At 50.7% G+C, this 17,634-nt stretch overlaps 3 protein-coding genes across 22 annotated transcripts in view; 2 read left to right on the forward strand and 1 right to left on the reverse strand.

Moving 5' to 3' along the window:
- The window catches only part of LOC100411313 (cyclic AMP-dependent transcription factor ATF-7), a 107,489-nt gene extending 105,129 nt beyond the window's left edge, over positions 1 to 2,360 (forward strand). For all 8 annotated transcript variants that reach the window (XM_035256574.3, XM_017976105.5, XM_035256578.3 and 5 more), the window contains one exon: positions 1,290 to 2,360. In XM_035256574.3, coding sequence (XP_035112465.1) covers positions 1,290 to 1,507 — 218 coding nt within the window. In that variant the 3' untranslated portion in view covers positions 1,508 to 2,360. The remainder of the gene's footprint in view (positions 1 to 1,289) is intronic.
- Positions 2,361 to 11,462: 9,102 nt separating this feature from the next.
- On the forward strand, positions 11,463 to 12,262 carry NPFF (neuropeptide FF-amide peptide precursor). 2 transcript variants are annotated; one of them, XM_035256637.3, is made up of 3 exons: positions 11,463 to 11,574; positions 11,796 to 11,929; positions 12,060 to 12,262. In XM_035256637.3, the coding sequence occupies exons 1-3, from the start codon at positions 11,473 to 11,475 to the stop codon at positions 12,175 to 12,177; spliced, it is 354 nt and encodes a 117-aa protein (XP_035112528.2). In that variant the 5' UTR covers positions 11,463 to 11,472; the 3' UTR covers positions 12,178 to 12,262. The 2 variants fall into 2 exon arrangements, with proteins under 2 accessions (XP_035112528.2, XP_078192673.1); XM_078336547.1 differs by having other exon boundaries at positions 12,069 to 12,262.
- Positions 12,263 to 12,519: 257 nt separating this feature from the next.
- TARBP2 (TARBP2 subunit of RISC loading complex) lies at positions 12,520 to 17,607 on the reverse strand. 12 transcript variants are annotated; one of them, XM_078336541.1, is made up of 10 exons: positions 17,424 to 17,607; positions 16,700 to 16,864; positions 15,798 to 15,900; positions 15,300 to 15,391; positions 15,124 to 15,202; positions 14,460 to 14,532; positions 14,108 to 14,225; positions 13,672 to 13,799; positions 13,109 to 13,310; positions 12,520 to 12,967 (listed from the first exon to the last, which is right to left on the reverse strand). In XM_078336541.1, the coding sequence occupies exons 2-10, from the start codon at positions 16,857 to 16,859 to the stop codon at positions 12,810 to 12,812; spliced, it is 1,113 nt and encodes a 370-aa protein (XP_078192667.1). In that variant the 5' UTR covers positions 16,860 to 16,864; positions 17,424 to 17,607; the 3' UTR covers positions 12,520 to 12,809. The 12 variants fall into 12 exon arrangements, with proteins under 12 accessions (XP_078192667.1, XP_035112524.1, XP_035112522.1 ...); XM_035256633.3 differs by having other exon boundaries at positions 12,520 to 13,015; XM_035256631.3 differs by having other exon boundaries at positions 16,700 to 16,869.
- Positions 17,608 to 17,634: the final 27 nt, after the last annotated feature.

The raw sequence follows: 17,634 nt of genomic DNA on the forward strand, positions 1-17,634 counted from the left end.
CATGCACCTGTAATCCCAGCTACTCAGGAGGCTGAGGCAGAAGAATTGCTTGAATCCAGGAGGTGGAGGTTGCAGTGAGCTGAGATGGCACCAATGTACTCCAGTGTGGGTGACAGAGCAAGACTCTGTTTAAAAAAATAAATAAAAATAATGGAATAAGCTAGGCACAATGGCTCACGCCTGTAATCCCAGCACTTTGGGAGGCCACGGCAGGTGGATCACTTGAGGTCAGGAGTTCAAGACCAGCCTGGCCAACATGGTGAAACCCTGTCTCTACTAAAAATACAGAAATTAGCCAGGTATGGCAGTGTGTAGCTGTAGTCCCAGCTACTTGGGAGGCTGAAGCATGAGAATCACTTGAACCTGGATGGCAGAGGTTACAGTGAGCTGATATCGCACCATTGCACTCCAGCCTGGGTGACAGAGCAACACTCATTCTCAGGGAAAAAAATAAATAAATAAAATAATGGAATAATTCAATTCCTGTGAGAATTAATCAAAGAAGATTGCTAAAAAGAGATCTTTTTTTTTTTTTTTTTTTTGAGACAGAAGCTTGCTCTTTTCGCCAGGCTGGAGCCAAGTAGCACAATCTCGGCTCACTGCAACCTCCACTTTCCGGGTTCAAGCAACTCTTCCACCTCAGCCTCCTGAATAGCTGCGACTACAGGCGTGTGCCGAACACCCGGCTAATTTTTGTATTTTTAGTAGAGATGGGGTTTCACCATGTTGGCCAGTATGGTCTTGATCTCTTGACCTCGTGATCCACCCACCTCAGCCTCCCAAAGTGCTGGGATTACAGGCATGAGCCACCACACCCAGCCTAAAAGAGATCTATTTTAGATCACCTTTAAAGAAATGAAGGCCAGGTGCGGTGGCTCATGCTGTAATCCCAGCACTTTGAGAGGCAGGAGGATTGATTGAGACCCTATCTCTTAAAAAAAAGAAAGAAAGAAATGACTAAGAAGAAGAGTTGTTGCATGAGTGTTCTAAATATGGGTAATGAACTATGCAAAGACCTAGAAACCAGACACTGAAATGATCATGTTGGAGGTTCATTTTATTGGGATATATAGGTTGATTTTGGCCAGTTCTTCCCTTTTTACAACTTCCCATTTCCTAGTCCATTTATGACTTAGAAGCCAGGATTCTGGAAAGTTTCCCCCCCAAAAAAGATGAGTTTCATTTCCCCTTTTGGCTTCTTTAGAACTGCGGCAAAAGGTAGTCATGCCTCTTTCCCCATTCTGTTTTCTAACCAATTGTTCTTTGCTCTTTGCCCTCCTTCCTGGCAGAAAGCCCCAAGGAAAGCTCAGAGCCAACGGGTTCTCCAGCCCCCGTGATTCAGCACAGCTCAGCAACAGCCCCTAGCAATGGCCTCAGTGTTCGCTCTGCAGCTGAAGCTGTGGCCACCTCGGTCCTTACTCAGATGGCCAGCCAAAGGACAGAACTGAGTATGCCGATACAATCGCATGTGATCATGACCCCACAGTCCCAGTCTGCGGGCAGATGATGCCTCCTCCGGTGAAGAGGTTCCCAGCCAGAGCTCGCCACCCAAGAGCCAAGAGAAATGTCATCTTACCCCCTCCCATCTGCCTTGGACATGGCAATACGGGGTAGGGGGGAATTGTGTGTTGTGAGTAATGGACAGATATGGGGCTTTTTAGGCTTTTTAGCCACATGGTCATGTATGTTTGACACCTGTACTGGGGGCCTCCCAGCCCCAGAGCCTCATAGATCATCCCCAAGGGTGGGGTTTCTGATGCACCCACAGCCAAAGGCCTTTCCAGATGGTCCGAACAATCACCCCTGCCCCATGCACGTGTATCTGTCTCTTTTAACACTAACCCTTGGCACTTCTAGGTTTGGGGTTTCTCAGCTCCCTCTCTTCCCACTAAGCCGTGGCTGTTACCTTTCTGTTCCTTACCAGCTTGCCACTTCCTGCCAGATAGAGGGAGGCTAGATTTGATGGGATATCACCCACTGACCCAGCCCCAGCCACCCAGTGGACTCAGGACCGTCTCCCACTGCTGCTTCTTTACCCATTTCCTTTTTCCCTTCCTTAATTCTAGTTAAAACATTTACTTACAGAGAATGTGAGGTTACCTTTGTTGTATAAAGCAGCAGTATTTTCCAGTTCTTCCATAAGCTTTATTCCTTCTCCCTGCCTACCACCAAAAAAAAAAAAAAAAAAAAGAGGTAAAAAGAAAGAAACCCTCAAGAGTTCTAATTCTTGGCCGGGCGCGGTGGCTCACGCCTATAATCCCAGCACTTCGGGAGGCCGAGGCGGGTGGATCACGAGGTCAAGAGATCGAGACCATCCTGGTCAACATGGTGAAACCCCATCTCTACTAAAAATACAAAAATTAGCTGGGCATGGTGGTGCGCGCCTGTAGTCTCAGCTACTCGGGAGGCTGGGGCAGGAGAATTGCCTGAACCCAGGAGGCGGAGGTTGCGGTGAGCCAAGATCGCGCCATTGCACTCCAGCCTGGGTAACAAGAGCGAGACTCCGTCTCAAAAAAAAAAAAAGAGTTCTAATTCTTTTTCATCTATTTCCAGAGCTATTTGGGTACCTCACTTTGTCACTTGAGTTTATCTAGTGTAGTGGTGGGGTCTTTCCCACCACCCCACTAGGCCTCAGCAACCTCATTTTGTGGCCTTATTCAAGATTGCTTGGTAGTGAAAAGGGAAGGGCCCAGGATCTGACTGGCCGATTCTATCTCCTCCCCTCCCTCTCCCTTCAGTTTTAATCATCAGGGCAGACAGGAACAAAGCAGTTCAAGGCTTGTTCCATCAGGTTAGGGATTAACTGATTCCTTTATAAGAGATTACTGGCCAAAGCATACATATTGTCATCTTTGGTCATCTTCCTGCTCCTGCCTCTGCTTCTCTTCTGTAACTACTTCAGATACAGCCCTCCTGGAGGCTGTCATGTAGGGGACTTGTACCCCATGTCTCCCCCTCAGACGTCTGTCTTCTTTTCTGAGCTAGAATCTTCTGTTCACAAGTGCCCCTCACCATCTGGACTACCTTCTTATTCTTTCACCAGGTTCCTAGCTTAGACACTAGGTCTTCCAGGTCCTCTAGAGTTTCTTCAACCCATTTCTGCTCTCTTCTCCCTACATGCAATGCTCCAGGATCTTGAAGCATCATAGCCAGAGTCCTGAGTGGATTTACTTGAGTATTAGATTGAAAGGAGGGACGAAGGGAAGAGGGGAAGTACAGAACTATTCCCAGCAAAGGACCCCAGAGTCTGGCCTGGGAAATTGGTGACTATTGCTTTCAGCCATTCTTACTTTGAAGAGTTGGGTTGCAGGGGGAGCAGTCCATCCCTCTTGTCCCTCTTCCTTCCACATGAAAGCTTCTTATCTCCCCTTGGCTCTGAACTATGCAGTTTCCACCAGGACCATAGGAAGCAATTCAGAGCCAGAGGCCTGTGGATAGATAGGTCAGCTTTAATAGCCTTTCCATGTGAAACCCTTCCAGTTGTCCCAGAGCCACCTTCTGCCATCTGTGCAAGCCAAGAATGTCCTCCTCTCCATCTTTTCTGCCTCCATCTAAACGTACGCACACAATAACTGCTAGCTTCAGCTTCCTTTCTTGTTTTGTCTCCAAAATTGACTGTCACAGGGGAATGAGAAAACGTAAGCTACAAGATTCCCATTTCCTTAAAGTGATAGCCTATCCTAGTGAACCAGTCAGGTAACATGTTCTGCTGCATTTGTTTTAAATTTCCCCTCCTGCTTTTCAGGGCTGGTGTGAACAGGCCACACCCCTAAAGACAAAAGAGGGAAAACATGGGTTTCTCATCCTCTACCACCAGGTGCCTAACTGGAATAGCCCCTGAAGTGACTCAGACTAGCAAATGTTATGACAGATGGTCAGGATGCAGGTTACCACCTCCAGGGACTTCACTTTTGCCTTTAAAAATTCACAGCCATAACTTGTGCTCAGGACTTCTCCTTTGGATGGCTGCTCCCTGGGATTTTTCTCCTGCTTTATTGTCTTGATTTCCCAGTAGCAGCCTTGCCCTACAGCTTGACTGAATTTATGGCTCCTAAGGAGCTTTCCTAAGACTCTTGACTATTTTTCTTCCCCCTTCAGTCAAGTTTTTAAAGTTAAGAATCAGTTTGTCACTGCATACGTGCCCTACCAGTCTGTCCCTGTGTTGAGTGGCTAATTTATGTGAGGGTCTTTTTTAGTTCTTAGCCCCCATGACTAATTATCTAGTCCTAACTTCATTTTTATCAGTGGGAAGTTTGTATATGGGACCTAAACGGAGCAGTGTCAGAACCACAGTATCGAAACAGTAACGAAATGGAACTAAAATAAGGAAGCAGCAGGTCAGAGCCCCAAGATAGCTCTTGAGTTTGTTCTCAGTCTCACTAAGGAGGCAGAAAAATTGCTTACCCTGAAGCTTCCATGATAGTCAGAGGTGAAGTCACTTACCTTGTTATTTCTACAGCCATGTGATCACTCCCCCAATCTTTGTCTTCCAGACTCATCTGGACCAGAACCAAACATCATGGAAGGTGTCACTTGGCCCTTCCTAAGGTCCATGGCCTTTCTAGAGGCCCAAGAAAGGACACGTTCAGAAAGGAGCTGAGTGTATGGTGGGTGTCCTGAATTCAGTGAATACAGGACTCAGGCTTCCCACCCCACTCCAGTGTGAGTGCTAGATATGTAAGCACCCTAGCTAGCTGCAACAGACCCAAGGCCACAGAGGAAGAGGCCAGAACCAGGTCCTCTGGTCTGCTCACTCTCTGCCCCATTCCCCTAACAGAAAGCTTGCTTAGAGTTGAAAAGTCTAAGAAAGCCTCCCACACTACTAGAGAGGCCAAAAATAAGTCATACCCCACCTTTACTTACTCTTTTGCTGCAGGTTATACACCCCAAATCTGACTTCCTAAGCGTTCACCTCTCTCCTTGCCCTAAGCTTAGACCATGTACTTCAAGTAGTGGTGAAGAGGGACTGGGCTAACTGAACCTCCTCTCATTCACTCCTCTCTCCCTGTTCTGTTCCTTTTCTGTTATTTTACATATGACCTCTGTCACATGCTCTGCTCCTTTCTTGATTCACTGCTTTCTGGCACCACCCATCCTGGTAGATGGAGCCTTGACCCCAACTGTGCACTATGTACAGCCTGAACCACCAAACAGACACCAAAAAATTATTCCTGAGGTTTCTGGGGCTCCCCTCTCCACGCTGAGAGGCTCCTAAAGGTGGTAGACCCTGAGACAGCTGTCCCCGCCAGTTTTCTCCTTTTTTCATTAGCTCCTTCCCATCCCCAAATCATTAATTTTCCATTAGCGCTGTACATTGTATACACAGGAAAGAAATGTTATCTCTTTTTTTAATTTCATAACCAGTCTCTGTAGCTTCCAGTCCTCCTCACTGTATCTCATATGCCTTGTTGATACGCCCTTTCTGCTTTCTTTACACTTACATTTGATGGGGGTGGGGGCGTCTGGAAGAACAGGAAAGGTGAGTATTCCAAAGCAGATTAAAGGACCCTCCACCCCATTACAGCCTCCCACACCTCTAGTCGTCCCTCTCATAGTACAGGACCGATTTCTCTGTGTCTGTTTGTACCCACAAATGTGCATATAGACATAAATTCCCCCAGCGCACACCAAGGTGGTGGAATTCCCAGTAGGAATGAGCATAGGTGGCTGCTGGCCACCGTTACCACCCTCGGCACCAATTGAGTTCTCTCTCTTTGGGGTGAAGTCCTACCCCAGAATGAGGAAAGGCTGGGGAGAGTATGGCAGGTTACAGCAGTGTATGTCCTTTGTAGATTCAGGTTTGTATCATAGCTACTAGGGCTTATTTTTTTAATGGGGGACTAATAGCATAGAGATAACTCATCAGCAGTAGCTACTGGTGAGTAATTTTTTATCTGTAAGAAGTGGCTATGAGCAGTAGTTTCACTGACTTGACCTTAAAGCAGTGGTCCCAGAATATGGTCCAGGACCAGCAGCATCAGTACCACAATCATCGGGAAACTTACTAAAAATATACATTCTCATGCCCCATCTCAAACCTATTGAATCACACACTCCGGGAGCAGGATTTAAAAGCACTCCAAGTGATTCTAATGCACACTAAGGGTTAAGAACCATTTCAATTTTTTTTTTTTTTTAATGAGGTTTCACCATGTTGGTCAGGCTGGTCTTGAACTCCCGACCTCAGGTGATCCACCCGTCTTGGCCTCCAAAGTGCTTGGATTACAGGCATGAGCCACCATGCCTGGCCAAAAACCTTTTCTTAGGTTATCCCTAAGAAAACCTGGGAAATTCTTACAGGTGTGGAGGATATTTCAAATACATCTTTTGCCTTTGCACTAACATTCTTCCATTTCTTTCAGTCTCTTCCTCCATTCCCATTAAAACAATCACCATTATATCAGTGATCTCAAAATCCTGATCTGTCTTCTTTCTAGCCGTATCCTTAAAGCCATGCATTGGTCTGGACAGGAGTTATCCCATGTTTCCTTACAGATTGGTCACTCTGTGCTCTCTGTTACAGTAAGGACCAGCCAGAGCTTCAGCTGTCCCATTCCTCCCCCACAGCACACACACTTGTCAGGCAGGGAGGAGATGAACCCCGAGCCCCAAGAGTGGAGGCTGCCGCATCCTAACATAGTACTATTGAAAAGGAAGCAGTGTGTATCTATGATTATATCTCTGTTCAGCTATATATTTTTGACATGTGGCAACACCTCTCCATCTTATCAAGGAAACTCAACTCGGTCTGGGTCTCCCCAGTGCCCAGTGGTGGCCTTTGACAGGTAGGAGGATGCAGTGCTACAGGCTATTTTATTTTTTGTTACAAAACTGTCTTTTCCCTTTTCCCCTCCACCTGATTCAGCATGATCCCTGTGAGCTGGTTCTCACAATCTCCCGGGATGGGGCTGAGGCAGGGGCTTCGCTCTATTCTCCCTAACTGTACCATCTTCCTTTCCCCCTTGCCACTTAGCAGTTATCCCCCCAGCCATGCCTTCTCCCTCCCTCCCTTGCCCTGGCATATATCGTGCCTTATTTATGCTGCAAATATAACATTAAACTATCAAGTGAACCACTGTTATGTCTGATGCTTCACTACTCTATCTACAGGTCCCACTGTCCACTCTTCGGGGAGGTCACTGGGCTTTCGGTCTGTCAACTTCCTTACTCCCCCATTTCTTAGGACAGAAGGAACAGGGATTGTTGTCCCTAGTTTTTTTATACAGGAGAGACACAGCCTAGAGTAGGTGGATGATTTCTATCACTTACGAAATATGACAGAAGGCCCAGGGCAGAGCTCCTGTGGACTGCCTTGGAGACAAGGGCCCTTGGCTTCCTGGCAGCAAGCACTCACCAGGAAACTTAGTATGTGCTTTATGTGGATGGCAGGTGGGAGAGCTGCTGATGGCAAATTGCCTTTTACTTTTCAGTGTTTTGTTGACAACCCCCACCCAACCATTAAAAAAAAAAAAAAAAGCCCTAAGCTGGACGCACTGGCTCATTCCTGTAATCCCAGCACTTGGGAGGCTGAGGCGGGCAGATCATGAGGTCAGGAGATCAAGACCATCCTGGTTAACATGGTGAAACCCCGTCTCTACTAAAAATACAAAAATTAGCTGAATGTTGGCACACACCTGTAGTCCCAGCTATTCGGGAGGCTGAGGCAGAAGAACCACTTTAACCTGGGAGGCGGAGATTGTAGTGAGCGGAGATCATGCCATTGCACTCCAGCCTGGGCAACAAGAGTGAAACTCTGTCTCAAAAAAAAAAAAGAAGAAGCAAGTCAAGAGTTCACAAGAAAAATAGGTAATGCTCAGAGCCTGTGGGAATCAGGAAGAGGTGTAGGGAAATCACAGATCATTTCTTGCATCTGTTTATTCCTTTATAATTAACATCACAAATGAGAACAGTGAGCCAGGCTGAAGAATTTGACAAAAGATAGCAGGAGTCTCTGGAGTTTCTCAGTAGAAGAGAAATGATTTAAGAAGCTATATATGGTTGGTGTTTGGGAGACATGTGACACAAATAGCCTGTGCCTCCTGAGGAGAGTGGGAAAAGCAGTGGTGGTCTTCACTGTGTTGTGGCCAGGAGCACATGGGGGTCCAGAGAAGGGTAAGAATGACAATTGCTGAAAGCCAAATACCAAAGCCCACATTATGAGGTTTTGGAGGTGGGAATGAACTCTAAAGACTGGGCAGTTTACCGAGTTAGAGGGACCCATCTATTCCAACTTGAGAGGAGACCAGTCACCTCCATCCTGGACACAGGAAGCCAGCTAGACCAGCCTCTTTCTGAATGCAGCTCAGCTCAAAGCCACTTGTAATTGATGTTTAGAGAAATACTAGAAGCAGCAGGTTGGTAAACATCGCGTGGCTGCCCCATGCTACATGGGATGGTAGAGTGCTTTACTCTTCATCTCAGGATAACAGTAATAGTCACTTCATTTTATTGATGATGAATTTTTAGCCAAGTCACACGGTGAAGTGCAAGAGCTAGGGTTACAACTGAGTTCTGTCTGGCCCAGAGCCAGCTCTGCAATATCCCATCCATCCTCACACAGACAGGAGCAGACAAGGATCATGATGGGATGCAGCAGCTACTGCCCACAGAAGAGCCATGATGCTCCCTTTCAAGAAGTGGTAAACTGGCCGGGCAAGGTGGCTCACGCCTGTAATCCCAGCACTTTGGGAGGCGGAGGTGGAGGCGGAGGTGGAGGTGGAGGTGGAGGCAGGCAGATCACCTGAGGTCGAGGCGGGTGGATCACGAGGTCAAGAGATCGAGACCATCCTGGTCAACATGGTGAAACCCCGTCTCTACTAAAAATACAAAAAATTAGCTGGGCATGGTGGCGTGTGCCTGTAATCCCAGCTACTCAGGAGGCTGAGGCAGGAGAATTGCCTGAACCCAGGAGGCAGAGGTTGCAGTGAGCCGAGATCGCACCATTGCACTCCAGCCTGGGTAACGAGCGAAACTCCGTCTTAAAAAAAAATAGGTGGTAAACTACAAGATGTCATGATGATGAATGTCAGGTTCTATGCTTGTGACCAACCATGAGACAAAGCTTACAAAAAGATTCACCCTAGCTCCGTCTACATTAATAGAAATATGGTATTTGGAGCATCCAGATAGATACAAACCTGCTCTAATCTACATATCTAACGAGTAAGTTGATTCCTAGATCCCTTGCCTTAAAGAGTGGGGTGCTTCCCCTTGAGCAAAAAAGACTTCAGAGCGGGCCGAGCACGGTGGCTCACACCTGTAATCCCAGCAGTTTGGGAGGCCAAGGTGGTTAGATTGTTTGATGTCAGGAGTTCAAGGCCAGTGCCAAAAAAAAAAAGACTGGAGTGGAAGAATGAACTGTCTTCAAAAATATGAAGAGCTTTACACATGAAAGAGATGAGAGATGTTCTGTGAGATTTAATGAAGCAAACTAAGAACCCCTAGTAGAAGTCATAGGAAGCCCAAAGCCCCCTTGGCACAAAGATAAATATGTCTGAAGACTGCCTCAGGAGATGGTAAGTTCCCTAGCTGGGGCGTGTGAGGCGATCACAGCTCATGTTTGAGGATACCTGTTCTATGCCAGCTGTTTTGCTGAATGGATTACAAAAAGGATGTTAAATAATGCATACTCTAGGAAGAAGCTCCTTGTAAAATGGGCCCATGTTTTAGGTAAGGAAACTGAAGCTCAGAGCAAGGGACAGCTTGCCAAAGCAGAGTCCAAGGCCTTTACGTCATGGCTCTTCCTCAGCACAGGCTAGAGACCCACACCGGTGGGGATGCTCAGAAAAAGACTGTAGGACTAGAAGGAACCTGCACCATAGGCTTGAAGGCCTTTTCCTGAGGATTAGTGATTCTGATTTTTCCTAAGACAGGATTCTAGGCTACCCTAATATGTCAGAGCCAGAGCCAGGCAGAGGCTGTGGTGACCAAAGAGAGAGGAGGCAGAATGATAGTCCAGCTCCACAGTAGCCTGCTCCTGTCCCTCAGGGACTCCCTGAAGTCTAGACCCTAGCACCTCCATTCAGCCTCACCCTCCTAGCTTCCTCTGCAGAGCTCTAGATTCTAGGAAAAGGAAATGGCCGGAGCTGGCAGTGAGGAGCTGTGACCACAGGGTGGCAGCAGTGCTTCAGCTGTGGAGGGCGACTTCATAGGAAGGGCTATGAGGCGGGTCGGAAGCAGTAGTAAGCTCTAGTGAAGATGGTGGTCTGTCTGCAGATTTAAAGCCATGCCCATTCAGTGGGCTCCAAAACCCTTTAGCCTTCTTCTATATCTTAATATTCTGAGATGGAGTTTCACTCTTTTTGCCCTGGTTGAAGTGCAGTGGTGCGATCTCGGGTGAGCCACTGCACCTGGCCAAAATAAAAATTTTTTTTAATCAAAAAAAAAAAAAAAAAGATACAGCCCAGGCACGGTGGCTCACGCCTGTAATCCCAGCTACTTGGGAAGCTGAGGCAGGAGAATCACTTGAACCAGAGAAGCAAAGGTTGCAGTGAGCCAAGATCGTGCCACTGCACTCCAGTCTGGGCAAAAAGAGTGAAACTCCATCTCAGAAAGAAAAAAAAAAATTAAATCTTCTGCACTATCATGAAGCTGAATATATCTTCTATCCACAGGCAAATCTGAGTAGCCCTCAAGAGGCACACAAGCAGAGGATGGGCTGTGTGGGCCTGTCAGCCCCCAGACGGGGAGGACCAGGCTTGGTCATCCTGGACTCTGAACCTGGTGGCTCTTCCCACTCCTCTTCTACTCCAGGATATCCTACTTAACCCCTCCTGACATGAGTTTCGTTTTTGGGGGACAAAGGGGATGGAGTCTCTTGTCACCCAGGCTGGAGCACAGTGGTGCAATCTCAGCCCACTGCAACCTCCATCTCCCTCCCAGATTCAAGCGATTCTCCTGCCTCAGCCTCTCAAGTAGCTGGAACAACCGGCATGTGCCACTACACCCGGCTAATTTTTTATTTTTAGTAGAGATGGAGCCTCACCATGTTGGCCAGGCTGGTCTCAAACTCCAGCCCTCAGGTGATCCGCCTGCCTCAGCCAATCAAAGTGCTGAGATTACAGGCGTGAGCCACAGTGCCCGGCTGACATGAGTTTCTTGTGCTTTACCCGTTAGGAAAGAGGGGAAGTGATAAACTGAAGCTCTCCAACCTGTTGAGGGATTGGGGGTTCTTGTAAGGCCCCCCAGGGCCTGGCTCTGACAAAGCCTCTGCAACTAATGATGCTTCTTGAGCGCTGGAGACAGAATTTATGCATCTAATAAAGTCTATCACTCCAGGCTTAGGGGCCGGGGGCAGGATGATGAGAGCAGGAAGTCCTGGGGGCACCATGGGAAGGGATCCCAGGCGGCTCCTAATGAGCCCTGCACTTCCATTTGCCTGTTCTAGATTCCCCCTAAGGCTGCTGTGAGGCTGGGGGTGGGGTAACAGCAGGTATAAGAGGCTGGGGTGGCTGTAGGAGGGTGGATGGCAGCATGGATTCTGGGCAGGCTGCTGCGCTGCTGGTGCTGCTGCTGCTCATAGATCCCGCCTGTGCTGAGGGGCCAGGAGGCCGGCAGGAAGACCAGCTCTCCCAGGTAAGTGAGCAGCCCATCCCCTTATCACCCATACCTTGTCGCCTCTACCTTGGTTGAGACTTGTGCTCTAGGTTCTGATACTTTCTCTGGTTGCCAAGGTTGTCGTTAGGTCCTCACATCTGAGGAAATGGTTCTGCACCTACCACTTGCCCCTGGAAGCCAGTCCCTTCCCCTTGTGACTTATGTGTCCAGGGTATTTGCCCAACTTCCTTGCCTGATAGCCCCTGGTACAGGAGAAAGACAGTGGACCCCGCCTACCACAGGATGCCCAGAGCCCTGGGTCACTCTTGCGATCCCTGCTCCAGGCAATGGAGAGACCTGGCCGGAGCCAAGCCTTCCTGTTTCAGCCCCAGAGGTGAGGAGTCTGAAAGGGACATGAGCATGACAGGGGCTGGGGGTGGAAAGAGCAGGGGACAGAGGAAGAGGAAAAGGAAAGGGGCTAGAGAAGGAAGACTGAAGGGATCTGAGGACTAATCTCTCCTAAGATTTGGCAGAAACACCCAGGGATCCTGGAGCAATGAACGGCTGAGTCCTCGGGCTGGAGAGGGGCTGCATTCCCAGTTCTGGAGCCTGGCTGTCCCTCAACGCTTTGGGAAGAAGTGATATCATCCCTTGATGTGTTTGCATGCAATGTCCACACCCAAAAGTGCCAACGTGTGCCCCCAAATAAAGGTGTCTGATTTCTGAATCCATGTGTGTCTGTGTAACTTTAGAGGGCTGGGTGGAAGCCCAAGGGCTAGAGCCACTACCCCTCCCCCTCCACCAAACCCAGCCTCCAGCAAGGCAGCTGACAACAACGGTCCTGGAGGCCACTGTACCCAGCCTCTTCCCGCCAGAAGGTAAAACATGAGAATGGCTGGAAAAGGAGCTCAAGAAAGGCACACAAAAGTAACATGGTGACTTCCTCTGCCATCCAGACGGCTCAGGGAAACAGAAGAGAAGGGCTTAAAAATCCACAAAGCAGCATATTTATTCCAGGCTCTAGTGCTCTAGTAGACAGCCCCCTGATTTCATTCCCACTCATCATCACCAATAAAATGTGGACGGATCCTGGGCTGGCTGAGGCCCTGTGGTCCTTGGCTCCTTGCCCTGTGCCTTCTCACCTCAAGGCAGGCAGTCTGTGTCAGAGGTAGAGATGGCACCCACAGAGGGTACCAGAGCTGCGCAGATACATGAGCCCAGAGGCAGGAAGAGCAGGGAGCAAAGGGTGCACATCCATGAGTCCAGCTGGGGCTTCACTTGCTGCCCGCCATGATCTTGAGGTACTGCAGGGCACGGCGGGCAGCCTCACCACGGGCTGCCTCCCTGGTGGTTGCAGAGCCATGACATACAGTGGCCGGCTGGGTGGACAGTTCCACCAGGCACTGGCAGAGTCCACTCAGGCTCAGCTCCTCTGGAGAGCAAGAGGGAGGAAGGAGGCAGTGTTGGGTGGGAGGCAGCCCTGGGGAGGGGTATGTTGACATCATCGTCACCCCATTATACTTGTTCCTGTCCAGCCCCCACCACCCCTGGCTTGCTCCCCAGCCAGCCATACCAATATCCAGGTAGCTGACATGGAAGGCCTGCTCCTCAGAGAGCTCACTGAGGACACGGCAGCAGGCAGGGCCTAGGGCACCCAGAGAGCCCAGGGAGCAACTTCGGAGGGACAGGATCTTCTCTCCCACTGAATTTCGTAGAGAATCCCAGGTGCAGCCTGGGCCCCGGTTCCGAAGACCATCCAGGCGGGAGCCCACACCCTGCCAAGATGGGAACAGTGAGAAAGATGAGGCAAGAGACGGTGGGACCCAGGCATTTGCATATTTGACATCAAAGGAGAAAAAAGCACAAAGAATGCTTCCTCCAGCCTGCCTCCCCCGAGTCAATCCCCGCATGGCCCCTTCTAACTACCAGGCCCCAGGCCAGATGGCCAGGCAACCCTCCTCAACCCAGTAACAGAGCTACAGAGCGGGCCTACAGTCAAAGCTGAGTCGGCCCCAGGAACCCTGGGTCTGGTAGGAAAACTGGCAGAAGCAGGCCTAGAGCCCAGAGAGGCTCACTGCTGAGTCACAGACCCAAATCCCTAGAGCCCTGCCCTGGCAGGGAGGATGGGCCACTCACAATGGAGAAGTGGTCATCATCAGGCTCCACCTCATTGCCATCCCGGGCATCCAGAGGCACCGTATGCACTCGAAGCAGCATTTTGGCCGCCGCATTCCGCTTTGCCAATTTTTTGGACGTACCACTTCCTACATGTGAAGAGAGGGCTGCTGGGTTCTGATTCCCCACAGATCCAGTGCTTCCACCCAGGTCATACTTGGATTGAGGGTCTCCCTAGAATGTCAACTGGAAAGGGGAACTCAAGACTTGCCCAGGCACCTGAGAACCTGGTCGGCCAGAGAGAAGGGGACAGACAGGGTGCCAAAAAACTAGAAGGAAGGGGCTGAGCCAGGGACTGTGAAGCAAAGAGAGCAAGGGCTATACCAGAGTGAGGCTAGGAGCTGCTTTGGGGCTGGGGCCAGAGTGCTGCGGGAGAGGAGCTTCGAGAACCCGTTACCAATCTCAATGAAACGCTCCACTCGGCAGGTCATGGTGAATTCTTTCCGGTGGGCTGGCCCCGACTCCTGGGTCACTGTGTACTCCGGCAACCGCCAGCCTTTCTGCACCACCAGCTCCTTGGAAAGGAGACACAGGGTGCATGAGGCTGGGTGAAAAAACGTTTCTCACACCCACGAGGGTCCCCAAGCAGGAGCCTCAGACTCTAGGTGAGAGGAAGGAGAGAGGTAGGTGGAAAGGGCCTCAGTACCGGGAACCGCCCCTGCCCCCGCCCCCAACCACATACCACCTTCCCTCATAGCCCCTGGCTCAAGGGAAGACAGGCATGCACAGGAAATGAGGATAGGGCACACCTGTAGAGCACCGACAGGGTTGCATTCAGACTGCTGAGGGGAGACAGGGGGCTGCATTTCCATGGGGGGGCTCCTGAAGGAAAAAGGGCACAGGGCCAAAGTTGAGCTGAATAGTTCCATCTGAGCCTGCCCATGAGCTTCAAGCCTAACCACTACTTTAGATTCCCGACTACCATCTCCCAATTCCCACCAGGCAGGCAGCTGTCTGTCCACACATCCAGCCTGCTCCTTCCTGCTCTAGCCGGCTTCCTTCCCCCTCCCACTCAAGGAAGGCCTTCTCCAGGCCCCAGCCCATTTCCATTCTGGAACACGGCTATCATCTAAGCCAGAACAGTGGGAGAAGGGCTGTACTTCCAGTCCCAGAAGTGCCTGATGGGTCTCAAACACAGAACTGACATGCAGTCAAACCCAGAAGAAAATGGGGCTGCAAGCCCCTTAAACATGGTGGAACATCATCCATAAGGCTATTTGAAAATCACAAATGACCTCCTGTCCCAAGAGCTTACCAGCAGGTGTGATTTCTTCAAGTTCTGGTTCCCACCTATTCCATTCTGTTTATTCTCAGACTTCCTCATTCCTGACCAGCCTGGGTCCAAGGACTAAGGAGCCAGAAACCAGAATCCCTTCCTCCACCCCCTTCAGGCAATCAGGGGACACAAGATACCTGGTTAGGACAACAGATGGAACTGGGGTAGCAGCTGCTGCAGCAGTAAAAACCGGAACGTCCTCAGGCAGTGAAGAGTCTAGGGGAGAATAAGAACTTCCCGAGGGGAAGGGGGCCTTTGATTCACACCCATGTATAGGGGGAAGAGAGGGGTAGGGGACCCAGGTCTTCCTGACCTGCCCATCCCCTAAGAGAACTTCCAAATTGAGCCAAAGGATCAGGGAGCCTCAACCAACAGCTTCCTTCTGGGATCCTGTGCTGCCAAACACTGGCAAAAAGACCGAGAAAAGAGGGTCTCAGAGAAGAGGGCCTCTTGGTACCCAAGAACCAAGTAGTAACAAACGCCGAGCTGCGTGTGGAAGAAGGACATCTTGCTAGAACAAGGAGGCATGGTGGGAAGCAACTCCCTTTAGTCTCAGTCTCTACCCCTCTCCCTCCCTAACCCAGGCCCCAAACTACTGCCATAACCCCTCTGTGGGGCTAACCAACCCCCCCCCCAAGAATTCTTCATAGCAGCAGAGGCCCTGGAAGACTCTGTTCAGGTCCAGAGGGACTCTCAGGAAGAGGCCAGGTCAGGGTGGCTAAGTGTCACCAGGCCAGGCCTGGGGGCAGAAAGGTGGTGCAGGGCCTGGGTTCCTCGAAGGGCTTCTGGGATGCCTCGGTTCCTCCCTCACCTGCTGTCCTCCAGGGCCGGCTCCAGCATGCTCCCCCCTTTGAGGTGTTTGAGGGCCACCTCAGCTGCCTTGTGCTTGGCTGCCTTCTTGCTGGGGCCCTGACCTGAGAGAGGGGGCATGGGCAATACTGGAGGTCACTGGAAGGACAGGAGAGAAACCAGCATCCCACAGCCTCTCTTCTCACAGCCAGAGGGAATCAATCAAGCCCCCTCTGACCAACCTCCTCCTGCTGAAGACTGGAAGTGTTTCACTAATTGCTGGAAGGAATAGCCCTTATCTTTCCATTAGCTTCCAGAATTAGGCCATGCCAAGCAGGACTTCTGAACTCAAAGCCTTAGGTGGACTGCTGAGCTCAAATGCCTTAATTTCCTTTGCAAAGCACTTTCTTTTCCCTCAATAAATAGCTGGAAAAAGAGAGGGTAGGCTCTGGAGTAAAAGCCCCACGTGACTGTGCACCAGCCATTTATTATCTCAAATACTGTTTCCTCATGTTCAACCTGGGCAGGCGGGGTGGGGGGGATACTGCCACCTACATCACTGGTTAGACTGAAGTTTAAAATTAAATGGGAATTTGGTTAAGCACCTGGAACAGAGCCCAGCACGCCAGGAACTCACTCCCCCAAATATTCCACTGGGATTTCAGTTATCTTCTCTTACTTTTCCTCTAGGGTGATGAGGATCCGCCAGATCACTGTGGCAGTCCTGCTTGCTCCTCTAACTCTCCCACATCCTACCCACCTTCTGACAACCCTGTTCTCCCAATCCAGTCAGTGGCTTTTCCCCTGAAAGCTCTCCTTCCCTCACTGGCCTTGAAGAGGACTGTGAAGACAGAGACTCCAAGAAACAAAGCCATGGGGACCTATGAATGCGCACCCCAGCCAGGCTGCCCAAGCCTTCCTCACCAGTGCAGCTGGTGTCGCCAACGGTGACCCGGAAGGTGAAATTAGGCTGGTGGGCTTGGCCCTCGGCTTTGAGAAGGTCGTACACAGGCGTCTTTCCTATTCTGGTCCCATACTCCTGCAGAAGGCTGATCGGGGTCTTGCCTGGGTTGGCGGCCAGCATTTGCTCTATACTGGGGGAAGGGGCACAGACCGACATCACACCTCCCCTCTCTGCACCCACCTGGCCAAGCACTGCCATATGAGACCTAGGCACATTATGGGGGACATAGGGTCCAGGGGAACCCCAAGCAGTCTAGCATCTATTGACTGGGTTCCAAGTGGAGGTGCAGGCTGGAAAAGTAGGGTCCACTACCCCAAAGCAAGGGGGGAAGAATGCACTGCTTCTGCCTCAGTTAAGGTAGGCACGTTTCTGTGCCCCAGTGCAGGTTGAAAATGCATACCCCCTGACATACTGCAAGCCAGGGACCCAGTACCCACCAAATGCACTGAATGTGGGGGCATAAAGCCCAGTGTTCCAGTGCAGTCTGGGAACCGGGCCAACCCCAAACTATTTAGAGCTGGAGGCAGCAGCCACTGCCCCGGTGCACGCCGGGAACCACTGCCCACTGCCCCAGTGCTTGCCGGGAACAACCCCCAGGCCAGGTGCATGCTGGGGCCCCGCTGCTACCCCCTCCGCACAGCCCCACGCTTTTCGCCCTGAAGGGATCGGTACGGGGCGGCTCACCTAGGCAGCCCGCAGCCTGTGGTAGTGCCGGAGCCTTGCTCCTCTTCACTCATTCCCTCCTCCGTCCCCGCGGGCGCCACTGTGACTGCAGCCTCCACGCGCCCCAATACACCGCAGACGAGCTAGGGCCGGGGCCAAGCCCGGAGTCGCGGCCGGTAGGGCCCGCCGCGGGGCACGCTGGGATATGGAGTCCCCCGCCCACCCTACTTCA

The sequence above is a fragment of the Callithrix jacchus genome, chromosome 9 (assembly GCF_049354715.1).
Source record: "Callithrix jacchus isolate 240 chromosome 9, calJac240_pri, whole genome shotgun sequence".
Classification (NCBI taxonomy): domain Eukaryota; kingdom Metazoa; phylum Chordata; class Mammalia; order Primates; family Cebidae; genus Callithrix; species Callithrix jacchus.